We start from the raw sequence: 25645 nt of genomic DNA, 5'->3' as shown, positions 1-25645 counted from the left end.
AGCATGCAGAACCTTCTTTCTGGCTATATTTTTCCAAAACCATTGTGAAAAAAATGTAGATCAATGACTGTGTCGTTCTCTTCTAACTCCATACCCAGCTCCCTGAAAGCAATGCCTTGTAAGAGTACTGAACACATTAAGCAAGGAAAATTAGTAATATAAATAAACGTAAGTTTTACACACAGCACTATGGACATTTGATATTTACTGAGGAGTTATAATTCAGTTGCTGTGGTACTTATTAAAAATGTTATTATTTCAATTTCTTACCAGCAATTCAAAATATTTTTAAAAGTTGATAAGGGTTAGTTATGGATGTAATATTATACAGACACTGAAAATGATGGATAACATACTTTACACATAGGGAAGACAGTTCTAATAAGCATCAGTCCAAAGGGAAAAAAAAAGCACAAAAAGACAGAAATTTGCTCACATAAAAATAAAACCAAAAAAGCTCAAGGTGTCAAACATGATTACAGTCAAGATAAACTGATCAACATTTATAAATAACAAATCTTAATATATGAAGTGATTATAAATAAGAAAGAAAATCACATGTATGCCATTAGAAAAACAGGAAAGGATATGAATAGACAATTCACAAAGAAAAATAGCCAATAAACATATTTAAATTAAAAAAACATTAGTTTTTGTTTTCTTTTTTCTTTTTTGAGACAGTCTCACTCTGTTGCCTAGGCTGGCATGCAGTGGCGTGATCTTGGCTCACTGCAGCCTCTGCCTCCTTGCGTCAGGCAATTCTTGTGCCTCAGCCTCCCCAGTAGCTGGGATTACAGGCATGCAGCACTGCACCTGGCTAATTTTGTAATTTACTTTAGTAGAGACAGGGTTTTACCATGTTGCCCACGCTGGTCTCGAAATCCTGGCCTCAAGTGATCCACCTGCCTCGGCCTCCCAAAGTGCTGGGGTTATAGGCATGAGCTACCACGCCTGGCCAAAAAAACACTAGTAATTTTAAAAATGCGACTTAAACTGCAAGATAGCATTTTTACCTATTAAATTGTCCACTATTAAAAGCAACGTTCATGGCCATCACTAGTTTAAGGTGTGGGAAAATTGATACTCATATCCTACTGATACACAGGTAAAAACTGGTGAAAACCTTTAGAAAGGCATTTTAATAATATGGCTCAAAAGCTTTAAAAACATACATTCTTTTGACTGGAAAATTACTTAGATATGCAATCTAATATAATTATTAGTCAAGCTACAAACATATAAGTGCAAGACCATTTAAAGTAGTGTTGTTTCAATATGGGATCATTTCCATAAATTATAGAACATCTATCTTTATGGTAGAATATTATGCAGGCATTAAAAATATTGATGTGTATCAATATATACTGACATGTGACGATGCTCAGGAAATATAACTAAGTGAGAAAAATATGTTTAAAAAAGCTTATATCTGTGGCTGGGTGTAGTGGCTCATGCCTGTAATCCCAGCACTTTGGGAGGCTGAGGCAGGCAGGTCACGAGGTCAGAAGTTTGAGACCAGCCTGACCAACATGGTGAAACCCCATCTCTACTAAAAATACAAAAATTAGCCAGGCGTGGTGGCGTGTGCCTGTAATCCTAGCTACTCGGGAGGCTGAAGCAAGATCATTGATTGAACACGGGAGGCGGAGGTTGCAGTGAGCCAAGATCACGCCACTGCACTCCAGCCTGGGCAACAGAATGAGACTCTGTCTCAAAAAGGGGGGGAAGAAAAAAAGCTTATGTTTGTAAACATGCATGTAAAAATGTAAAAGTTAGATATTATTTTGATATGTATGCATAGAAAAATATCTGAAGGATTGACAATGAAATGAAATATGTATGCATAGAAAAATATCTGAAGGATTGACAATGAAATGAAATAATAGTAGTACATAGTAGTGAATTACACTCAATGCTTTTCCTTTTTGCTTATTTTTATTTTCTATTATGAAAAAACAATTTTAGAAAATAATTACAAGAAATATTTAAGTTATAGACAATAACAATACCAAAGCAGGAAACCAAGTCAAGTAAAAACTTAAACTATGGAATAATACTCACTAAAAAGCTAAAATATAATACACAGAAAATATATAATTGTATGTTAAAATTGATAGGATTATGGTTGATATAAACATTTTTCAATCATGTGCCTTTGTAATTTAAAAAAGTAGGAAATTTTCATGAAGAAAGTTGTCAGTTTTGCTAAAATAAACTTCTGATAAAAATTATGCATAAGACTTACCTAACTGTAATATTTAAAGTTAAATACATATCTGATAGTAAGAAATCAATTACATGCAATTGAACATATATACCTTTGCCAGCAGAGTCTTCCCACAGCCAGGCGGACCAGCAAGGAGGACCCCAGCTGGAGTCACCAATCCAAGAGCTTTGAACTGGTCTGGGTTGCGTACTGGTGCCTGGAAAGAATGATACCAACGGTGATCCATTACGTACCTATTTTATACTGCAGGTTCAAATTATCTTCAGATATATATTTTATGTTTTTTTATTTTTTTATTTTTTGAGCGTGCCTCTATCACCCAGGATAGAGTGCAGTGGCATTACTTTGGCTCACTGCAACTTCTGCCTCCTGGGTTCAAGCGATCCTCCTACCTTAGCCTTGTGAGTAGCTGGGACTACAGGCACATGCCACCACGCCTGGCTAATTTTTGTATTTTTTATTTTATTTTATTTTTTTGAGACAGAGTCTCGCTCTGTCGCCCAGGCTGGAGTGCAGTGGCCGGATCTCAGCTCACTGCAAGCTCCGCCTCCCGGGTTCACGCCATTCTCCTGTCTCAGCCTCCCGAGTAGCTGGAACTACAGGCGCCTGCCACCTCGCCCGGCTAGTTTTTTTTGTATTTTTTTAGTAGAGACGGGGTTTCACCGTGGTAGCCAGGATGGTCTCGATCTCCTGACCTCGTGATCCACCCATCTCGGCCTCCCAAAGTGCTGGGATTACAGGATTGAGCCACCACGCCCGGCCAATTTTTGCATTTTTAGTAGAGTTGGGGTTTCACCATGTTGGCCAGGCTGGTCTCGAACTCCTGACCTCAGGTGATCCACCTGCCTCAGCCTTCCAAAGTGCTGGGATTACAGACAGAAGCCACTGTGCCCGGCCTCTCAGGCTTAATTTCAACATGACTGTGAGGCCTAAAGATATGAACAGTACCTGTTTACTTGTTCATGCCCTGTGGTGATAAAGAGAAAAGTCCCCGTGCTTGAGGAATGTATACTTGAACGTAACATCTAAGAACATTTTAGACATAACAAAAGAATATTTCGACAAATATTTTTTAGAAAACCATTTAAATATCTAGGTTATAAAATGTTTAGACAATGGTCTCCTCTAAGAAATCAGACGCAGCAGTAACCTTTGCATAGTTAAAAGTCAGAGATACCTGTTGACTATAATTCCAGTGTATTTTCTCTTTCAGTAGTACATACCTCTAAATCGATCATATTTCAATTAATGAATCACGGAACGATGAGTAGAAAAGTAAAGTAAATAAAAATTAATCCGAAGTTTTACGTGCATTAAAATTGCCTTGACCCATAAAATCAGGTTCAGAAAGTCTTTGTCAAACGATTTGGTCTTGACTGAATGAAACCTGAAGGTTTTTGTGCTTGTTTAAACTCACTGCTATAGAAATGAAGCACAACCAAAAGGATCAGCACAAAATAGGTCTCAGTGGAGTATTATTCAGCCACAAAAATGAAGGAAATCCTGTCATTTGCAGCAACATGGATGGAACTAGAGGTCATTATGTCAGTAAAATAAACCAGGCACAGAAAGGCAAATATTGCACATTCTCACTCATAGTGGGAGCTAATAAAGTGGATCTCATGGAAATGGAGAGCAAACTGATGGCTACCAGAGGCTGGAAAGGCAAGGCGGAGAGGAGTATGACGAAGAGAAGTTGGTTAATGGGTAAAAAAATATAGATAGGAGTAATAAGTTCTGGTATTTGATAGCCCAGTAGGGAAATTACATTTCAAAATAGCTAGAAGAAAAAAAGTGTATTTCAAAATAGCTAGAAGAAAAAAGTATATTTCAAAACAGCTAGAAGAAAAAAAGTATAATATTCCCAACACAAAACATAAACATTAGAGGTGATGAATATCCCAATTACTCTGACTTCATCATTACACATTTAATACATGTATCAAAATATCATATGTACCCCCAAAATATTTACAACTGTGATATATCAATTAAAAAAATAAACAAATAAATCAGATCTCAAACAAAAGAAAAACCATTGTTGGAGGCTTAGCACTTGAAAGAAGTGCTACATTCAAGTCAATTTAGACACAGTGATTAAGTCAGTTTAGCCACAGAACCTAGTACACATGCATGGAGCTTTATCTCTGATCCTTAATCCATGACATGCCAATAATATTTGGCAGCTGATATACCTACCAATATTGCCATGGTGAGCTCCTCTCTAATGTCTTCCAGGGCACCAATATCTGCCCATGTCACGTTAGGGACAGTGACAAAGCCTTCCCTTTTGGCAGAGGGTTGGACTGAGGATAGAGCAACAATGAAATCATTCAGTTCAATGCACAGGCCTTGCATCTGCTCCTCTGAGAGGGGATCTTGGTCTCTTAGCAACCCCAGCAGCCTTTGTAATTCATCCTTGAAGGGAACAATTGAGGGGAAGATAAAAAACACCACAACAGCTATAGAAAAGTTACATTTTCTACTTATAAAAATTATTACTGTAGTATTTCCGTAAGCTATCCTGAACTTCTATGTATTTTAATAATTTTCTCTCTGACATGAGACAAGCTCATTTTATTCTAAAGGATCATATGCTCTGGTCAAGTAAAGATACACCAATTATAATTAAATATATAAGAATGATTTCTATATACTAGGGCTAGGTATAGCAAATATAAGCAGTTGGCAAATATTCATTTCAGCAACCATGATATTTCCCATGTTTCATTTATGAATATTCAAGAAACAGCTGAATCCTGCTGAAATTTTAAAAAGTTACGCTGGAGGTAGTATAATTCATTAATATGGTTCCTTAACGGTTTATCAACTAAGTAGAGGGAAGGCAATTTTCCTATTACTATCAAATCTTGAAAGGCAGATTTCTTGCTCTGTGAAGATGAAAGGATAAGTCTAAAAAATAGGTAACCGATTAATTCAATTTATAAAATATTAATTTATATGCAATATTATAAAACAAATGAGTTTGTTATTTTTTACAGAAGTAATTGCAGTTTCAAATGTCTAAGAAAAAAATAAATTATGTGAGAACAAAAGATCTGGATTTAAGCCCTTGCTCTATAAAGTAGAGGCTGTATGGGCTTGGGCAAATCACAACCTCTTAAGCTTAGTGCCTTTGATTATAAAATGGGGAAAATAATGATATTTATATAAGGTTACAGGGATCAAATTATATAACATACAGAAGCCATCTGTGCAAGCTATAAAATGCTACATAAAATGCTATATATATTGAATTTTCATGACTCACAAAACTAAAAAATTTAATACTGATCTTAGATTGATAAATGTCCCCTATTATTCATATGACTGTCCTCCAGAGCTGTTTGCAGCTACCGACGTGGATATAGTTGTGTCAACAGACCACTGTAATCTACCTAACCAAAAGTTAATCAGGAGATATAATTAAATGCCAATGCTGAAATAGGGGTTGACAACCTTTTTCTGTAAAGGTCTAGACAGTAAACACTGTAGGCTTTGTGGGCTATGGTATCTGCTGCAGACTCCTATGTGAATTCTGCCGTGAAGTATGAAAGCAGAAAGAGGCAACATGTATACAAATGAACATGGCTGTGTTCCAATATAACTTTAATTTACAAAAACAGGTGGTGGGTGGGTAGGCCACAGTCTGCCAACCCCATTCCAGAATCTCATAATCATTATTGTAAAATGAATTTATTCAGAATAAACATAAAACAACTCGTATTTTTGAAATGATACACATTATGGGTATAAATGATAATTATTCTATAGATTAAATGCCAATAAAACAGAAAGTAATAAACCTCAACTATACTGACCCTTGCTTCAATATAAAATAACACAAAGAACATTAAAAGGACAATTTAAAGTGCCTTTAGAGAAAGCACCTGTGTTTCAGAAGTGGATTCAGTTCCCAGACTTTCCTCCTGGACTCCTTTAGATGGCAAATCTTCCATTTCAGGATCTTTCTTCTCCTGTTCCTGTAGCTTCATTAAGCCTCTGTTGACTGCACACATTGCTGCCTCTCGGCACAGTGCCATCAGATCAGCACCAACAAAGCCTGGAGTTAGGTGTGCTAAGTGACAGAAATCAAAAGCTTGAGGAAGCCTCAGTTTTCTGCACAACGTCTGAAGTATTCTGTAGAAAAGACAGGGGAAAAATTTTCTGATTCCCAATTTAATAGTAAAAACAAGTCACCAGCTATATTTATTCGAAGTCCCTCACATCTGCCAAAGGTATCAAAATGGATACTATATAAGATCAAATAGTTCATTCACTCAACAAATGCTAAGTTACATGTTCCATCTTATTCCAGAAAGGATTATGGTAAATATCTGCTTTGTTAGGAACCATGCTAAATGCTGTGAGGAATACATAGAATTTTTAAAAAATATTTTGCCTTTAAGAATTTATAACATTACAGGGGAAAAAAGATAAATAACTTATGTGGGTACTTTTAGAGTAGATTAAATGGATGTCTACCAGAAATAAAAGCCCCCACATTCACACAAACCATTAATTATCTTCATCATTGAAAATTATCTTGCCATATACTTCCCATTTTATATGAGGACAGTTAAATCTCCAACTTTAACTTTACTTATTGTTCATCCCCTGTACTACACGTGTGAAAAATCTTGTTCAACCTAACTGGCAACATGGTATCTATAAAAATCTGGACTTCTAGATAATTGTTGTTAAAGGAATATCTTGAACAATTTCTGATAAGACCTAAATAAAAACTCAAAAGCAGTAAAGATATTCAAGATGAGACCAGGTGCAGTGGCTCACGCCCGTAATCCCACACCTGCAATTATTCTGGGAGGCTGAGGCAGGCAGATCACTTGAGGTCAAGAGTTTGAGATTAGCCTGGTCAACATGGCAAAATCCCATCTCTACTAAACATACAAAAATTAGCTGGGAGTGGCCGGGTGCAGTGGCTCACGCCTGTAATCGCAGCACTTTGGGAGGCCAAGGCGGGCGGATCACGAGGTCAGGATATCGAGACCATCCTGACTAACACAGTGAAACCCCGTCTCTACTAAAAATACAAAAAATTAGCCAGGCGTGGTGGCGGGCGCCTGTAGTCCCAGCTACTCAGGAGGCGGAGGCAGAAGAATGGTGTGAACCTGGGAGGCGGAGCTTGCAGTGAGCCGAGATCACGCCATTGCACTCCAGCCTGGGCGACAGAACCGGGAGGTGGAAGTTGCAGTGAGCCAAGATTGTGTCTCTGTACTCCAGCCTGAATGACAGAGCAAGACTCTGTCTCGAATAATAATAAAAAAAGATATTCAGGATAAAAGGTCTGAAGCCAAACTGCAAGAGTTTGAATCCCAGCTCTGTTACCCTTTGTAATCTGGGCCAGTTACTTAACCTTTGTGCTTCAGTTTCTTCACTTATTCAATCTATATTATAGTAGCACTTATTCAGAGGGCGGTTGCTACAAATGAATACACGCAAAGCACATAAAACAGTGGCTGATCCATAGTTAGTGACCAATGAATGTTAATTCTTTTTTTTTTTTCTTTCTGAGACGGAGTTTTGCTCTTGTTGCCCAGGCTGGAGTGCAATGGCGCAATCTCGGCTCACCGCAACCTCTGCCTCCCAGGTTCGAGTGATTCTCCTGCCTCAGCCTCTGAAGTAGCTGGGATTATAGGCATGCACCAATGAATGTTAATTCTTATTTACATATTTTGATATTATAAACTAACTTGGACAAGCAAATATATTTTAAAATTAATAAATGTGTAAAGAAGACTAATATTTTCAAATGTCAAGCTAATAAAGATTATAGAAAAATCATATGGGATCATGTAAGTGAGCAGAATAGAAGTGGATAAACATTACTGACAAATTTTTTAAAATTTCACTTGGATACTCTGAATAATGGGAATCAAGAAAACTTTCCACTAAAGAACTATTTCCAAAAGACACAGATCCAATTTGCTACTATGCATAAGAATACAAAATACTCTTCGACTTACCATGAGTTTACATCCTGATAAACCCATTCTAAGTCAAAAACATCATGATAAACCCTTTGTAAAGTTGAAAAACTATAAGCCAAACCACTGACAGTTGGGGACTATCTGTACTAAGAACATTTTGGATGTTATGAAAATGGCTAACAGAAAATAATAACATCTTTTTCATAGTTGTACTCTATCCCTAAAAATAAGTGGATATTTCTAGTCATTATACTGTAGAAACTCCAAAGGAGGGGAAAGCTACCACTGTTCTAGCTCCAGCTACTGCAGCCATGTGAGACCATGAGGCAGAACCATCTAGCTGAGGCCTTTCCAAATTCTTGATCCTCAGAAACTGTGAGACACAATAAAATGAGTACTGTTGTAAGACACTAAATTTTGGTGTGGTCTGTTTTACACCAATAGAAACTGGAACAGTTATATGGGTCTCCTTTTATGTATGCTGAAACTTTTCCATAATTTTATGCTTTTGAAGTACAGGATGATATTGGGAGGATCATTTGAGGGCAGGAGTTCAAGATGAACCTGAGCAACATAGTGAGACCCTCTCTCTATATATAAAAAAAATAATAAAAGAGACAGATATCAATAGCTACCTTATTTTAAAAAATTCTATGTGTCAGATATTGTGCAAAAAATTCTATGTGTCAGATATTGTGCTAGGTTATGTTAATTCAATACTCACAGGAAGCCTTTAATTTATAGTATTATCACTTTACAGATAAAGTTATTACTGTTATTATTACTGCATTATAGATAAATATTACTGCATTATAGATAGATAAACTAAAGCTTGGAAATGTTAAAAACATTGGACAAGGACCAAGGATAACAGGAGGCAGAGGTGGAATAATTTTCCTTCGCTGACTCAAAGTTTGGGCATCTATTCATTGCCTCTGCACCCCAATCCCGCCCAGGTCTGGCCTTTTCCCTCACTTACTCACACCCTGGACCTCATCATCACCTGGATCTGGCCCCTGTCTGAGATCACAATCTCACACGCGGCATTCTGCCCAGTCTCACATGTCTGAGCTTATATGTGCTATTACTCCCGCACTGTTCCTGGACCTCACCAAGATCTTCATCTTCAGTTCACCCCTTCCTCATTAAATACTCTTTTTTTTTTTTTTGAGACAGGGTTTTGCTGTGTCACCCAGGCTGGATGGAGTGCAGTGGTGTGACATCAGCTCACTGCAACCTCCACCTCCCAGGCAATTCCCCTGCCTCAGTCTCCTGAGTAGCTGGGATTACGGGCGTGCACCACCATGCCCAGCTAATTTTTGTGTATTTTTAGTAGAGACGGGGTTTCACCATGTCGGCCAGGCTGGTCTCGAACTCCTGACCTCAGGTGATCCATCCGCCTCAGCCTCCCAAAGTGCTAGGATTATAGGTGTGAGCCACCACACCTGGCCTAATATTTCAGAACATTTCTTACCTCGATTTCCACTCTACCACCTCAACAGTGCTTCCTGAGATAGTCTTGCTTATGAAGTTATATTTCTGGTTATTGGTGGATGTTTATTTGCTCTATGGACATTATTCATTTGCTCAATTACTAGGAAAGGCTGGTGCTGCAGCAAACAGCTTTCAACTGTCTGGCCGCCATCTCATTACTGATAACAGGACCTGTGGTCTCAGACAGGTTAGTGCAATAGGTGAAAGTATGGTACTCAGATTTAACCTGTATGTGGACCAAATGGCTCTGCTGTATTCTATAGCTCCAGACATTGCCACTAATCTGGTCAGCCAACTAAAGACTGCAAGCCATTGTTAGTAAGACCAGACAAATGAGTAGGGACACATAAGTCCATTACTACTTCTGAAAAACAATTATCCTACTGATGAGTAAATTGTTTTCTTCCCCTGTTTTTTACAGAGGTGGGTCCTCCCTTTGTCACCCAGGTTGGAGTGCAGAGGCACAATCATGACTTACTGCAGCCTCGAACTCCTGGGCTCAAGCAATCCTCCTGTGCTTCAGCCTCCTGACTAGCTAGGACTACAGGTATGTGCACAGCTAATTTGATTTTTTGTAGAGACAGTGTCGCACTATGTTGCCCAGGCTCAAACTCCTGGTCTCAAGTGATCCTCCTGCCTCAGTCTCCCAAAGTGTTGGGATTACAGGCCTGAGCCACTGTACCCAAGCATAAATCATTTTCTTAATGTGGGCTTATCCTTTTCCAAATCAACTTAATTGGTACAAAAAGAAAGTGAGAGAGAAAGAAAAGGCTACATGGTATTTCTCACCTCTTACTTTCAAACCATTCAGTTAAGATGACTTAGTGGCATACAAACTTCATTCTATAAGAATATACCTTTCTCTGGATGCTTCACCTGGGATACCTAGGCATATTTCTCGGTCGAACCTTCCTGCACGTCTCAAAGCAGGGTCTAATGAGTCTGGTCGATTAGTAGCTCCAATAACTAGCACCCGGGCTGTAGCAGCCACATTATTCAGATCTAGTAAGAGACAGAGAAAGAGTGGTGAACAAAGCACTTGACATTGAGGGCAATAATGGTTACAGAAATCATTTCATGGTTAAAGAGAAAGTATTACAGATTTTGACAGTGACGTACATATAAAATCGACATTTATTAAATGTCAAATATGTAAAAGGTATGAGGAGGATAAATACAATACAAACTCTGTCCTCAGCAGTTCACAATCTATTGAGAAACATCGAGTGTGTAAATAAAAAAATGGCATCAGACAAATTTTGTGAAGTGTAATAACAGATATAAACAAAGCACCATGGTAATACAAGAAAAGACATCATGAATTCCAACTGAGGAATAAGGGAGGGTTCATGGAGGCGGTAACATTTCAGAAAAGGCTTGAAGGGTAAATAGAATTTTAACAAGCAGATATATAGGTTAATGGAATTCTATGTAGAAGAAAGAGTATGAGTGAAAGCACAGAGGGTCGAGCATGCATGGCAAATCCATGCAAGGTGAGCAGGACAACAGGGAAGCTGGGGAGGATGCTGAAGTGTGTGGCTCAGAATAGACTGATAAAATTAATTCGAGCAGGGGAATATAAAATAGTCTTCAGCTGTTCGGGCTTAATCTAGGAATGTATTTCTAGGAACAGACAAAACTGAGGGCTTAAATCTTATCTTTCCTAAGTATTATTTCTCTCAACTGAACCAGGATTGAATAGCAAGGAGTCTGAGGTTATTTTCCCTCACAGGTAACAAGAAAGTAATAAGATGAAATCATAAGGAAATCATGAAATCATGTATAAATTTATACAGTGTGTTCTTTAGCCAGCAGGAAGCCATGAAAGCTTTTTCTCAGAATACAGGCCTCAAAGACATGACAAGAAAATTTTAGGTAAAAATGAAACAGAATCCTGGCACTTTGGGAGGCTGAAGCAGAAAGACTAAGCTCAGGAGTTCAAGACCAGCCTGGGCAACATAGTGAGACTGTCTTTAAAAAAAAAAATCCCAGGCACAGTGGCTCACACCTGTAATCCCAGCACTTTAGGAAGCTGATCAACCTGCCTCATTTGACTAGAAATAAAAATATCACAAAAAGACCAGCCTGGCCAACATGGCAACACCCCGTCTCAAAAATCAGCCAGGTGTGGTGGCACGCACTTGTAATCCCAGTTACTCAGGAGGCTGAGGCAGGCTAATAGCTTGAACCCAGGAGGCAGAGGTTGCAGCGAGTTGAGATCGTGCCACTGCACTCAAGCCTGGGCAACAGAGAGAGAGACTCTGTCTCAAAAAAAAAAAAAAAAGCCAGGCATGGTGGTGCACACCTGTGGTCCCAGCTACTTGGGAGGCTTAAATGGGAGGATCACTTCAGCCCAGGAGGTCAAGGCTGCAGTGAGCTGTGATTGTGCCACTGCATTCCAACCTGGGTGACAGAGCAATACTCTATCTCATCAATCAATCAATCCACTAATCAGAAGAAGAAGCAACCTGCAACTTGGTAATGCAAGGAACATAAAATATATACTTCAAATTTTCTTGTGTACACAAAACAAGTGCTATTTCTTTTTATTTATTTTTAGAGGTAGCATCTTGCTATGTTGCCCAGGCTGGCCTCAAACTACTAGGCTCAAGCAGTCCTCCTACCTTAGCCTCCCAAAGTGTTAGGATTACAGGCATGAGCCACTGTGCCCAGTATGACTTTTTTTTTTACACTATTTGATATTTATTATTTGAATATTATTTTATATCTTCATGTATTAATTACACTATTTTTAAAAATTTATTCTCTTAAAATGAATTTATTATTTTAAACTAACCATCCATGCAGGTTAGGAGTTGGGCTACAATTCTTCGTTCCATATCTTTTGAAGCAACTTCTCTTTTGGGGGTAATAGCATCAATTTCATCAATGAAAATGATACATGGTGCATTTGACTAGAAATAAAAATATCACAAAAAGACAACCATAAATACATCCCCTATACTGAAGCACAGTTAAGCATAAACAGTTTTAAAAAAATCTTAAAGGTCAAGGATCATTTGCCAAAAGAATAACCCTAAAAAAGGCAGTTCACATGTATTACTTCTGATTTTTATCTGATTTAAGAGAACCAAGATGATTAAAAGTACACAGTAAGGGACCGCAGATAGGGTTACACATTTACAGTCTCTCCATCAATGCATGTTTTGTGATAAATCTATTGAAATTCTTTTGTAAATTAGATACATTTGCTATGCTATGAAACAGAAACAATGATTTTGGATAAGTATATGCACAGAAAAAAAAATTAAGACAACAAGTTTCTAAACTTTAAATTAGCAAAACCAAGCTTACTAGAAACTTTATGAGGTTTTCTACCAACATAAGAATCTCCAAGCCTTTCTCTATAATTTGCTATAAGAGGAAATTGGAGAAGCACCAGAAGCTTTTAAAAAAATCTGTGAAAAATACACATAAAATTTACCATTCTAACCACTTTGGGTATATAGTTTAGTGGCATTAAATATTTCCAGACTGTTGTGTAAATGTCACCACTATCCATCTCCAGAACTTTCCCAGCATCCACACTGAAAAGTACCAGAAGCTTATTTTAAAGGCTACACTGAATAAGGAAGGATGGTAAAGTTCTAATACATCAGTGTAAAGATCACCTCCAGTTTTTTGTTTTGTTTTGTTTTTAAGAAATAAACTAGATACGGTTCAGAAAGAATAAGTTAAGAGGTAAGGATCAGCTATGGAGAGTAGTCAAATTCATTGAGACACAAAGTAGAATGGTGGTGGTGGCCAGGGACTGGTGGGAGAGAGGAATGGGGAGTTACTGTGTGGGAACATGAAGACGTTCTGGAAATGGATGTGGGTAATGATTACACAACAATATGAATGTACTTAATGCCACAGAATTGTACACTTAAAAATGTTTAAAATGGCCTTTTCAGTTGGAACTGCCATCTGCCAGTCATTAACCAAAATGATGAACACAAAGGGAAAGAGGAGAGGCACCTGATAGTTGTTCTCTAAGCCTTTCAGAAAACATGGAGCTGTTCCTTTGGCTATATATATGCAAATCTATAAGAAATGTGATATTGTAGGCCGGGCGCCATGGCTCACTCCTGTAATCCCAGCACTTTGGGAGGCCAAGGTGTATAGATTACCAGAGGTCAGGAGTTCAAGACCAGCCTGGCCAACATGGTGAAACCCCATCTCTACTAAACATACAAAAATTAGCCGGGTGTGGTGGTGCATGTCTGTAATCCCAGCTACTCGGGAGGCGGAGGCAGAAGAATTATTTGAGCCCGGAAGGCGGAGGTTACAGTGAGCTGAGATCACGCCACTGCACTCCAGCCTGGGCAACAGAGAGAGATTCCATCTCAAAAAAAAAAAAAAAAAAAAAAAATTAGCTGGTGGATAGTGTGCATGCCTGTAATCCCAGCTACTTGGGAGGCTGAGGCAAGAGAATTGCTTGAACCCAGGAAGCGGAGATTGCAGTGAGCCAAGACTGTGCCACTGCACTCCAGCCTGGGCAACAGAACAAGACATCAAGGGAATGGGTACTGTTCAAAAAGGAATGTCCCACAAGTGTTACCAATGCAAAACTGGAAGAGTTTATAACGTTATCCAGCATGCTGCTGGCATTGTTGTAAAGAAGCAAGTCAAGGGCAAGATTCTTGCCAAGAAAATAATCAATGTATGAGAATCAATGTGCGTACTGAGCACATTAAGCACTCTCTCTAAGAGCCGAGATAGCTTTCTGAAACGTGTGGAGGAAAATGATCAGAAAAAGAAACAAAAGGGAAAGCATCAGCGTGCTCCACCCAGAGAAGTGCACTCTGAGAATCAATAGGAAGGAGCCTGAGCTGCTGGAACCTCTTCCCTGTGAATTCATGGCATAATAGGTGTTAAAAAAATAAAAGACCTCTGGACTGTAAAAATGTTTCTCTTCATTGAGTAGAAGTGTAGTGTCCTCTCCCCCAAAGAAACACTTAAAGCAAATTTAAACTGTTGTCTTAATTCGTTGTGTAATGTCTTTACTATTAAAATTTAACGTATTTCTTGCTGAAAGATGTGAGGTGGCTTATTGTGCAACAAATTACTCAACTGGTTAGAAAACAGCCAGGTATGATTTATGAAGTATCTGTACTGGTTTGAAGATAGTCCCTCTAAATCATCATGGAAGAAATAAAATAATTTACAAAAACTTAAAAAAATGTTTAAAATGGTAAATTCTGTTATATATATTTTACCACAAAAAAGAGATAAGGATCAGTTAAAATGAAAAAAATTGAAGAAAATTATGTACAATCTAAATCATTTTACTCAGTTACTCAATGGTTAGGAGTGACAGTGATTATGCTAATTAAGGCTGTCAGCGTCGCTTAAGGCATCTCAAAACCATGGGAACCACCACATCTTAAAGGGAAAGATATTTAGCCTATCACTAGCTGGCTGTCTTCCCTAATCATCCTTATGACAATGTTTGCAAAAGATGCCTATGACTGCTAGATATATTACCCAGTTACAAAGGAGTAAAATTACAGGGGCCAAAAGCATCAGAAAACAAGCACATCAGTACTTGTCAGTGACCTGGAAAGCTGAATGGGGGAAAAAAAAAGAATAAATGATGGTCATCAGAATGTGGCCTAAAGAAAGCATAGTTTTGAACCAAGTATCACTTGATTGGATTTCACCTTTTTGTTCTCTGATCCACATGCTTTACTGTACTCATTCTCATTAGGGAAGAGGGGACCAGGAAAAGCAGGGCGCTAGGCCACATATTTACTGAGCATCTACTGTAAGGTACTGTACTGGCTCAGTACTGGTTTAGTGAGAGGTTTAAACACAGAACTAACAACCTAAAGATGCCATTTGTCTCTTATCCTTATTCATCATGTTTACCATACACACAAAATTTACTACTTGTCTCTAGCTATGCATGCCAATTTAACAATGGAATCCACTGCGTTTTGGGAAACAGGTAGCACCTGAAAAAGTTCAGCTTTGCTCTGCACCCTGCCCTTTCCACCCTTTTTCTCTTTATCCTCCTAGTGTTGCCCACAGCTTTTTCAATGTCAGCCCACACAATAACTAAGTAGATGGCCTACCCATTCTTGCTATTTAAAATGTTTTTTTTTCTCAATTCCTGCTTAAATATAATTTCTCTTCTAATTTCACACAGGCTTCTAGCAGTTGTATTGGATATTCATCAGCTACTATATATTGTCAGTGCTAATAATGACATAAAATTAAACTTTTCCCCATTTTTAAATTTTAAACACAGTGATATTTGTTCAAGTGTGAATAATATTACAGCTAATATTTACAGGGCTTGTGCTGTGTGCAAGGCACCATATCGAAGGTTTTATAAGAATTCTCTCATTTAATACTCTCAATAGCCACATGAGATTTGGATATTACTATTGCCCTAGTTTACTAGTCCGGAATGACACAATTTACTCTGGCATTTTTATGGTTGCTTTTATAATATCCTAAATAACAATTTTTACATTGCTTACAAGTTTTTTTTTTTGGCCAAACTTAAGTTGAGGAAAGTAAAAGTGAGTGGAAAATATCATAAGGATAATATATTTTCAACATATAACTACAGTATGACAGCCCAGAATTTCTCACCAATTATATTTATGTTTGATTTCAAATGAAAAGGGTTATTTATCCAACAGTGGGTATCACTAAATCTACTTTAAATATTTAGCCATCATGCATAGCAAATTACCATGTTTATATTAATAAAAGAATGGCCAGTGAGTGGCTTAACAAATACTAGCATCAGAAAAAGCAGGATCTTTAATATAAGCTGGTAGCGTCTGACCACCTGGCATTAGTCATTAACTGACTCACCACAGCTTGCTCAAATAGTTCTCTCAGCTTCTGCTCAGACTCTCCGGATACTCCAGACACAATCTCTGGAGCAGCCACTTTCAAAATTGGCAGGTCAAGTTCCTATGCAGACACATAAAAGAATAACCAAATATTCAAATTTTAATGGCCCTACTTTTTCTTTATCCAGTCCCGTCAAATTTTTGAAATGGCTAGTTTCCTGAGGAACTTCATCTTTTTACGTTGGCTCAGTGAAAAACACTATTTGAAAATCAATGGTTCTGGCCGGGCACGGTGGCTCAGGCCTATAATCCCACTACTTTGGGAGGCGAGGTGGGCGGATCACCTGAGGTTGGGAGTTCGAGACCAGCCTGACCAACATGGAGAAACCACATCTTAATACTAAAAATACAAAAATTAGCCAGGCATGGTGGCCCATGCCTGTAATCCCAATACTCGGAAGCCTGAGGCAGGAGGATACGCCGAACCGAGGCAGAGGTTGTTGATTGAGCCAAGATAGCACCATTACCTCCAGCCTGAGCAACAAGAGTGAAACTCCGTCTCAAAAAAAAAACAACAAAAAAAACAATGGTTTAATGCAAACACATTTAGCTTGTTTTTATTTTATACATTCACTATAAAATTATGTTCTCTTTTCTGAATAAAGGGTCTTGACTCTCAAGAGATATGTTACCCCCACTCATGGCTGACCCAAAGCAATTCTTGGTTTTTTTTTTTTTTGAGAGACTGTGTCTCACTGTGTTGCCCAGGCTGGTCTCAAACTCCTAGCCTCAAGCAATCCTCCCACTTCAGCCTCCCAAAGTGCTGGGGTTACAGGAGTGACCATTCCTGGCCTATCAAAACAATTCCTACCCATCTGCTGAGGAGATAATACAAGGGTTGTGACACAGATGTTTCCCACACATCCTGCCAGTATTTCTCCAAATCCTAACCCAGAGAGTAGCCAGTTGCTAGTCAGAGGAGTGAGACTCTTTAAGAAGAAGCTAGGTGTGGAGGCCCATGCCTATAATCCCAGCACATTGAGAGGAGTTTGAGACCAGCCTGGGCAACACAGTGAGACCCCACCTCTACAAAAATAATAAATTAGCCAGGCATGCTGATGCATGCCTGCAGTCCCAGTTACCTGCGAGGCTGAGGCAGGAGGATCACTTGAGCCTGAGAAGTCAAGGCTGCAATGAGCTGTGATCGTGCCACTGCACTCAGCCTGGGCAACAGAGTGAAAATCTGTCTCCACGGAAAAAAAAAAAAAAAGAGAGAGAAGAGATACTACTGTTCTCTCATTCTTGTGCTTATCTTAAAATTTCACTTCCTCAACCATACCTTCCTTGAACCCAACTCTAATTTGGGAATCCCAACATACCACATAGCATTTTGCACTTCTTGTCTTCCACTTATTATAGTTGTTATTACATACAGCATTTATTTATATGAACGACTGTTTAATGTCTCTCTCATATTAGAACTAGGATTGTGGTACTTAACACTATATTCCAAAGTCTGGCATGCAGTAGTCATGTAATGGAATTATTCAACAAAAATGAAGCAAACCAATCAAGTCCCCCTTTACAAATGATTTTCTTTTACAGAACATTATTGTATTAGTGCTTGGTATAACATGCTATTTTTCTTTTTCTTTTTTTTTTTTGAGATGGAGTCTCACTCTTGTTGCCCAGGCTGGAGTGCTGGCTCAACGCAACCTCCGCCTCCCTGGTTCAAGTGATTCTCCTGCCTTAGTCTCCGAGTAGCTGGGATTACAGGCTAATTTTGTATTTTTAGTAGAGATGGGGTTTCTCCATGTTGGTCAGACCGGTCTCAAACTCCCGACCTCAGATGATCCACACGCCTCAGCCTCCCAAAGTGCTGGGATTACAGGCATGCGCCACTGCACCTGGCAAGCATGCTATTTTTCTAATTGAAGTTACTCGGATATTTTACATTACTGCCCCCTACAGTTTCTGAAAAATATGAGAGGGTTAAAATAAGATTGCTAACTTTTAATTTCACAAAGTAAGTGTCTATTATTACCATTTTAGAAATAATTATTTTAAAACTAAGAAGTATAAGAACATGACTCTAAATAGAAATTTTGAATAAATTTAGCTCTATGAAAAATAATATAACCCTAATTTTCTTATTTTACTGCTCCTAAGAACCACTGGGAGGGCAGGTGTTGTGGCCCATGCCTGTAATCCCAGCACTTTGGAAGACTGAGTCAGGAGGACTGCTTGAGGCCGGGAGTTTAAGACCAGCCTGGGCAACATAGTGGGATTCCGTCTCTATAAAAAAAACAAAAACATTAGCTGGGCGTGGTGGTGTGTGTCTGTGGTTCCAGTTACTTGGGAGGCTGAGGTGGGAGGACAACTTGAGCCTGGGAGGTTGAGGCTGTAGTGAGTCACGACTGCACCACTGCACTCCAGCCTGGGCGACAGTGAAACTCTGTCTCAAAAAAATAAGTAAAATAATGTAAGTATTGGGTTAAAGGGAAAGCAAAGTAACTAAAATGTAAGCTATGTGTTAATAAAAAGGTTTGTTTAAAACTGTATTATTATGGCTGGGCGCGGTGGCTCACACCTGTAACCCTAGCACTTTGGGAGGCTGAGATGAGCGGATTGCCTGAGCTCAGGAGTTCGAGACCAGCGTGGGCAACAGGGTGAAACCCTGTCTCTAGTAAAATGTAATAAATTAGCCGGGCATGGCGGCGTGTGCCTGTAATCCCAGCTACTGGGGAGGCTGAGACAGGAGAATTGCTTGAACCTGGGAGGCGGAGGTTGCAGTGAGCCAAGATCACGCCACTGCATTCTAGCCTGGGCAACAGAGTGAGAGTCCGTCTCCAAAAAAAAAAAAACTGTATTATTTTACTTTCTACCTAACTCTTGCCATATAAACAATTACATACATTAAAAAAAAAAAAACCCTCAAGTTGCTCTGAGAAACAATAAACTAAATGAATAAATACCACAAATAATATCAGCATGATAACAAAGGGATCAGTTCCAATAACTATGTTCTCTTCCTGAAGAATGCCATGTCTGGTTTACGTTGACCAAAGAGAAAAAACAAAAACAAATAATAACAACAAAAACAGCAAAAGCAAATAAGTGTCAGCAAGCCTCACCCCAGCAATTGCATGTGCAAGTAAAGTCTTCCCACAGCCTGGTGGCCCATGAAGGAGAACTCCACGAGGGGGCACGACGCCCAGGTGGTGGTACACCTCCGGGTGACGCATGTGTATGAGCATCTTGCAGACCTCCTGGCAGAGGATAAGCACAAAGACGTCTTTCAAGACAGAAGAATCAAAGTAGAATGAAATGTCCTATTTTTTGGAGCAGCAAAATGGAACACATAGGTAGAATATACAATTTAGATTTAGATCAGAGTTTGAATCCTGGCTCTGGTACCTACTGTGTGATTTCAGCAATAACCTCTCTGAGGAGCTATTTCCTAAACTGTAACATTATGTACCTTGAGGATGTAATGCAAAGTTAAAGAGCATGGCCAATGAAAAAGAATAGGCATTAAAAATAAAGTTACCATTACGGCCGGGCGTGGTGGCTCATGCCTGTAATCCCAGCACTTTGGGAGGCCAAGGTGGGCAGATCACGAAGTCAGGAGATCGACACCATCCTGGCCAACATGGTGAAGCCCTGTCTCTACTAAAAATACAAAAATTAGCTGGGCATGGTGGCACGTGCCTGTAATCCCAGCTACTCAGGAGGCTGAGGCAAGAGAAATGCTTGAACCTGGAAGGCGGAGGTTGCAGTGAGCTGAGATCACGCCACTGCACTCCAGCCTGGTGACAGAGCTACACTCCTTCTCAAAAACAAAACAAAACAAAGCAAAAAAAAAACAAAAACAAAAAAATAAAATAAAAATTAAATACAGTTACCATTACTATAAGTACTATTAAGACAATATTACTTATAAAGCATGGATCTTTAAAAAACATGGGTCTTTATATATATATATACTATAATCAAAATAATAGAAAAGTTCAAAATAGTATGCATCTTTTCTCCTGCAACGCCCTAAAGGGTACAGGTCAGGTTTGCCCTTCTCAACCTTCCCAGTTTCCTTTTCTATACTCAGATCATATTAGAAACAAAGAGGTAGGCTTTTTTTTCATAACTGATTAGTAATATATCCATTTGAGGTAAAATTTAGAAATTTCCACTAACTTTTAACGTCATATCATTGCCTCCCACATCTTCAAACTTCACATTGGAGATCTGGAATTCTAACCCCCTGGCTTTAGCTGGTAAACAAAAATGAGGAGATGAAAAGATTAATGGTTCAGTAGTAACTCATAATTATAATGAATAGTCTTTAAGTAAACAAAGGTCCATTAAATATAGAAACATTTTCTGATAAACATTTCTGCACATAGAAGGTCCCTCAAGCAAAACAGCTTGGAACAGAATGATGTTTCTCTCACAGCAAACACGACCACTGCCACCAACAAGACTCACACCTTACCTTTCTTTTGCAGGACAGCTTCAATTTCTCCATCTACTTCCTGAAGATCTTCTTTCTTCCTTTTGCTTCCTTTATTCTTTAGCCTGCCTTTCCGTTTCATATCACTCTCCAAAAGAGAAGAATCTTTTGAACCCTGAAAAGAAAATAAATTTAAATATGCCATGCTTCAAATTCTATGCCAATAATTGTTTTATTTTTTAAAGAGGGGCATTGTAAAGAAAATTAACTCCTGCCCTAGCACTTTCACCTCTGTTGACTATTCCCAATCTCTTTGCTCAAAGATGCTGTCTATTGGTAATGTCCTTCTCCTCATGCCCTTAAAGCTCAATTTAAATCTTAACATTTGGTGCTGGCCTTGGCAGCACATACACTAAAATTGGAATGATACAAAGAAGATTAGCATGGTCCCTGTGCAAGGATGACATGGAAATTTGTGAAGCATTCCATATGGGGGAAAAAAAAGAAAAAAGAAATCTTAACATTTGAATGCCACTTCTTTTCCAGATTTTTTCAGTTAGAGGTTTTTGTTTTGTTGTTTTTTTTGTTTTGGGGCAGTCTCGCTCTGCTATGCCAGGCTGGAGTGCGGTCGGATCTCGTACTGCAGAAATAACTCCGGGTTCACACCATTCTCCTGTCTGCATTTCCGGGTAGTTTGGGTTACAGGCGCCCGCCACGCCCGGCTTCTTTTGTATTTTTAGTAGAGGCGGGGTTTCCACCCGTGTTAGCCAGGATGGTCGCCGATCTCCTGACCTCATTGATCCGCCCGTCGGCCTCCCAAAGTGCTGGGATTACAGGCTTGGTAGCGCCCGGCCTGTTTTGTTTTTTGAGACAGAGTTTCGCTCTTGTCACCCAGGCTGGAGTGCAACGGCGTGATCTCAGCTCACTGCAACCTCTGCCTCCTAGATTCAAACGTTTCTCCTGCCTCAGCCTCCCAAAAGTAGCTGGGACTACAAATGCCCACCACCACGCCTAGTTAATTTTTATATTATTAGTAGAGATGGGGTTTCGCCATGTTGGCCAGGCTGGTATCGAACTCCTGACCTCAGGTGATCTGCCCATCTCAGCCTCCCAAAGTGCTGGGATTATAGGCGTGAGACACACTGCAAGGCCCTCTTTCAGTTACATTTAACCTCGTCTTCACATTCCCAGGACACTGCATTTGCAACTATTATCAGTTAGCATAATCTGCCTTGTATGAGTGATTTACTTATCTCTGTCTCTCTCTCTGAATTGTGAGCTCCTTGATTAAGGACACTGATATTTGCCTTTTATTTCTCACTGAGTCTTCTACATAGTTGTCTTCATCTGACAGCTGATGAGTCACTAAATTAAATATGACTATAGAGCTGCTTTGATAGTCATAACAAATTCAGCCAAGCACACTGGGACACACCTGTAGCCCCAGCTACTTCAGAGGCAGAAGGACCACTTGAGTTCAGGGTTTCGAGGCTATAATGTTCTGTGATCATGCCTGCGAAAAGTGACTGCACTCCAGCGTGGGCAATGCAGCAATACTCCAACTCTTAAAAAAAATTTTTTTTTTTTTGAGACGGGGTCTTGTTCTGTCGCCCAGGCTGGAGTGCAGTGGCACGAACTCAGCTCACTGCAAGCTCCGCCTCTCGGGTTTACGCCATTCTCCTGCCTCAGCCTCCTAATACTTTTTGTATTTTTAGTAGAGATGGGGTTTCACCATGTTAGCCAGGATAGTCTCAATCTCCTGACCTTGTGATCCGCCCGCCTCGGCTTTCCAAAGTGCTGGGATTACAGGTGTGAGCCACCACGCCCAGCCAAAAAAATTTTTTTTAAAGTATAATTCAGGCTGAGGTGGGTGGATCACTTGAGCTCAGAAGTTCAAGGCCAGCCTGAGCAACATGGCCAAACCCCATCTCTACAAAAAATACAAAACTTAGCCAGGTGTGGTGGTGGGCACCTGTAGTCCCAGCTACTTGGAAGGCTGAGGTGGGAGGATGGCTTATGCCCAGGAGGTAGAGGTTACAGTGATTTGTGATCATGCCACTGTACCATGTCAGCCTGGGTGACAAGGCAGACCACGTCTCAAACCAAAAAAAGTAATTCAGCATTAAGACTCGAGTTCTTGCCCACCATAACAATGTTCTCTATAGATGGATGACACAGATAATTAAAGCAAAGAGATTTGGACAGGCCTATTAATAAATCAAAAGGGGAAAGGTTCTGCCAAATCAAAGGGCTTGGTTCTTAGAAACCAGTTGAAGCATCATTGTCCATGAGGAATATGTGAGCCACATATGAAATTCATTTAATAATCTATTTTACTTAACCCAGTATATCCAAAATATTATCATCTCAACAGTCAATATAAAAAATTATTAATGAGATGTTTTACATTCTATATTTTTTAGTAAGTCTTCAAAGTCTAATGTACACTTTAAGTTAATAGCACATCTCAATTTGGACACTAAATTTTCACGGGAAACACTTGATTTGTACTTAGAGTTTGTAAAATTTACAGCTGAGGAAATAGATTCACATACCTAACAGGGTGGTAGGAGACGAAACTGAAGAGAAAGCCAGGCAGCCAAATCATGAAAGACTTTAGTGGCTGTCACAGGCCTTTGGATTTGAGACTGAATGAAGCCACTGGAGGGTTTTAAATAAAGAATGATAATATGTGATGGCTCATGCCTATAATCCCAGAACTTTGGGAGTCTGAGGCGGGTGGATCACTTGACCCCAAGAGTTCAAGACCAGCCTGGGCAACACAGCAAAACTCCATCTCTAGAAAAGATATAAAAGTGAGCTAGGTGTGGTGGCGCACGCCGGTAGTCCTAGTTACATAGGAGGCTGAGGTCGCGGACGGCTTGAGCCCAGAAGGCAGAGGTTACAGTAAGCCAAGATCACATCACTGCACTCCAGTCTTGGTGACAGAGCCAGATTCAGTCTCAAAAAAAAAAAAGCTATCTCAGTGTGAAGAATAAACTAGGGGAACAAGAAAGGACACAGACTCCAGCTGGAAGGCTGTTTCAATAATTAAGTCAAGAACAAGAAAAGGCTTAGACTAGGATAGAAAGAATGGCAAGCAGTGCGATCTGATCAAATTCTCCATATATTTCAAAGTTCTTATGTTTTCCACAAAGCACAAGTATCTGCTTGATACTGTATTCAATTAAAAGGTCAAAATGTACTTCGATGATATGGGGCTAAAATTTCATTACAAAAATACCTGTATCTCAGTTATTGACTTCTTAGGATCACTTTTCTCATCTGATAGGTCCAAGAAAAAACTGTCCTTCTTTCCACTTGGGGTTTTGTCAATAAACCATCCTCCCTCAGAATCTTTGGCAGGGGTCTTCAAGGGAACAGAGCCTGTTTTGGAACTTATCTGTGGTGTTGAAGAGGTGGTTTCTCTTTGCTCCATCTCAGGAGTATTTGAAACAGAATCAGGATTTCCTTTTCGATACAAAGACAACAGGGAACTGTTCATGTGATTTGCTGACTGGCAGAAACATAAAACAAAAGTTTAGCATAAATTACTCAACAGGTACTCATAAAAGTTGTACTGCCTATAGTAATGTTTTATTTTTTTAACAACTTCTCTAAGAACATTTATAATCAGAATATATAGGTGTTAGGCTGGGCACAGTGGCTCATGCCTGTAATCCCAGCACTTTGGGAGGCCGAGGTGGGCAGATCACTTGAGGTCAGGAGTTCAAGATCAGCCTAGCCAACATGGTGAAACACCGTCTCTACTAGAAATACAAAAATTAGCTGGGTGCAGTGGCAGGCACCTGTAATCCCAGCTACTTGGGAGGCTAAGGCAGGAGAATCACTTGAACCTGGCAGGCAGAAGTTGCGGTGAACCGAGATTGCGCCACTGCACTCCAGCCTGGGTGACACAGTGAGACTCCACCTCAATAAGATGACTTGCAAACAAGCATTTACTATTCAAAAAGACTTCATTCCAATGGAAAACCAATTCATAATTGGTGGTTAAATAAAATAAGTAAGCATGGTTGCTTCTAAAAAAAATACACTAGAGAAGTATGAAAATGAGCTGGTTGCCAATGAGAGTCACTATTATTACATTAAATCAAAATTGGCTGGGCGTGGTGGCTCATGCCCTGTAATCCCAACACTTTGGGAGGCCAAACTGGGAAAACTGCTTGAGGCCTGGAGTTCGAGACTATCCTGGGCAACATAGCGAGACCCTGTCTCTACAAAAAATTTAAAATTTACCCAGACATGGTGGCACATGTCTGTTATCCTAGCTACTTGGGAGGCTGAGGTAGGAGGACAACTTGAGTCCAAGAGTTTGAGGTTGCAGTGAGCTAGGACCATGCCACTGTACTCCAGCCTGGGTGACAGAGCGAGACCCTGACCCCACAAAAATTGGATCAAATATTTTGATAACAAATTCAAAACTGATATACCAAGGGAAAAAATAAAAAGCAAATTATAAATAATTTGACAAACAGTTGGCCCTCTATATCCAAGGGTTCTGCATCCAGGGATTCGATGAACCTCAATCGAAAATATTTGGGAAATAAAAAGCAATAAAAAAATACACCAGTAAAAATAATACAAATATTAAGAAATACAGTGTAGGCTGGGCATGGTAGCTCACGTTTGTAATCCCAGCACTTTGGGAGGCCAAGGTGGGTGGATCACTCAAGGCCAGGAGTTCAAG

General features: G+C 39.5%; 1 protein-coding gene, 1 non-coding gene and 1 pseudogene across 7 annotated transcripts in view; 2 read left to right on the top strand and 1 right to left on the bottom strand.

Annotated features, from left to right (window-relative positions):
• The window catches only part of NVL (nuclear VCP like), a 97574-nt gene that overhangs the window by 51112 nt on the left and 20817 nt on the right, over positions 1-25645 (bottom strand). For all 6 annotated transcript variants that reach the window (XR_004178361.1, XM_031655426.1, XM_031655418.1 and 3 more), the window contains 10 exons: positions 24182-24454; positions 20980-21112; positions 20682-20758; positions 19622-19756; positions 16507-16608; positions 12470-12587; positions 10530-10674; positions 6118-6367; positions 4427-4645; positions 2319-2423 (listed from right to left, as the gene is read on the bottom strand). Coding sequence is in view for 5 of the 6 variants with exons in the window: in XM_031655426.1 (XP_031511286.1) it covers positions 2319-2423; positions 4427-4645; positions 6118-6367; positions 10530-10674; positions 12470-12587; positions 16507-16608; positions 19622-19756; positions 20682-20758; positions 20980-21112; positions 24182-24454 (1557 nt within the window). In the remaining variant the exon portion in view is untranslated. The remainder of the gene's footprint in view (positions 1-2318; positions 2424-4426; positions 4646-6117; positions 6368-10529; positions 10675-12469; positions 12588-16506; positions 16609-19621; positions 19757-20681; positions 20759-20979; positions 21113-24181; positions 24455-25645) is intronic.
• On the top strand, positions 13545-14601 carry LOC116270328 (annotated as a pseudogene).
• LOC116271974 lies at positions 21326-21432 on the top strand. Its single transcript, XR_004180706.1, has one exon. It is a non-coding gene; the product is annotated as a U6 spliceosomal RNA (small nuclear RNA).

This window comes from Papio anubis, chromosome 1, assembly GCF_008728515.1.
Source record: "Papio anubis isolate 15944 chromosome 1, Panubis1.0, whole genome shotgun sequence".
NCBI lineage: Eukaryota > Metazoa > Chordata > Mammalia > Primates > Cercopithecidae > Papio > Papio anubis.
The sequence above is the reverse complement of the archived record's forward strand: the minus strand, read 5'-3'. Positions and strand labels throughout refer to the sequence as shown.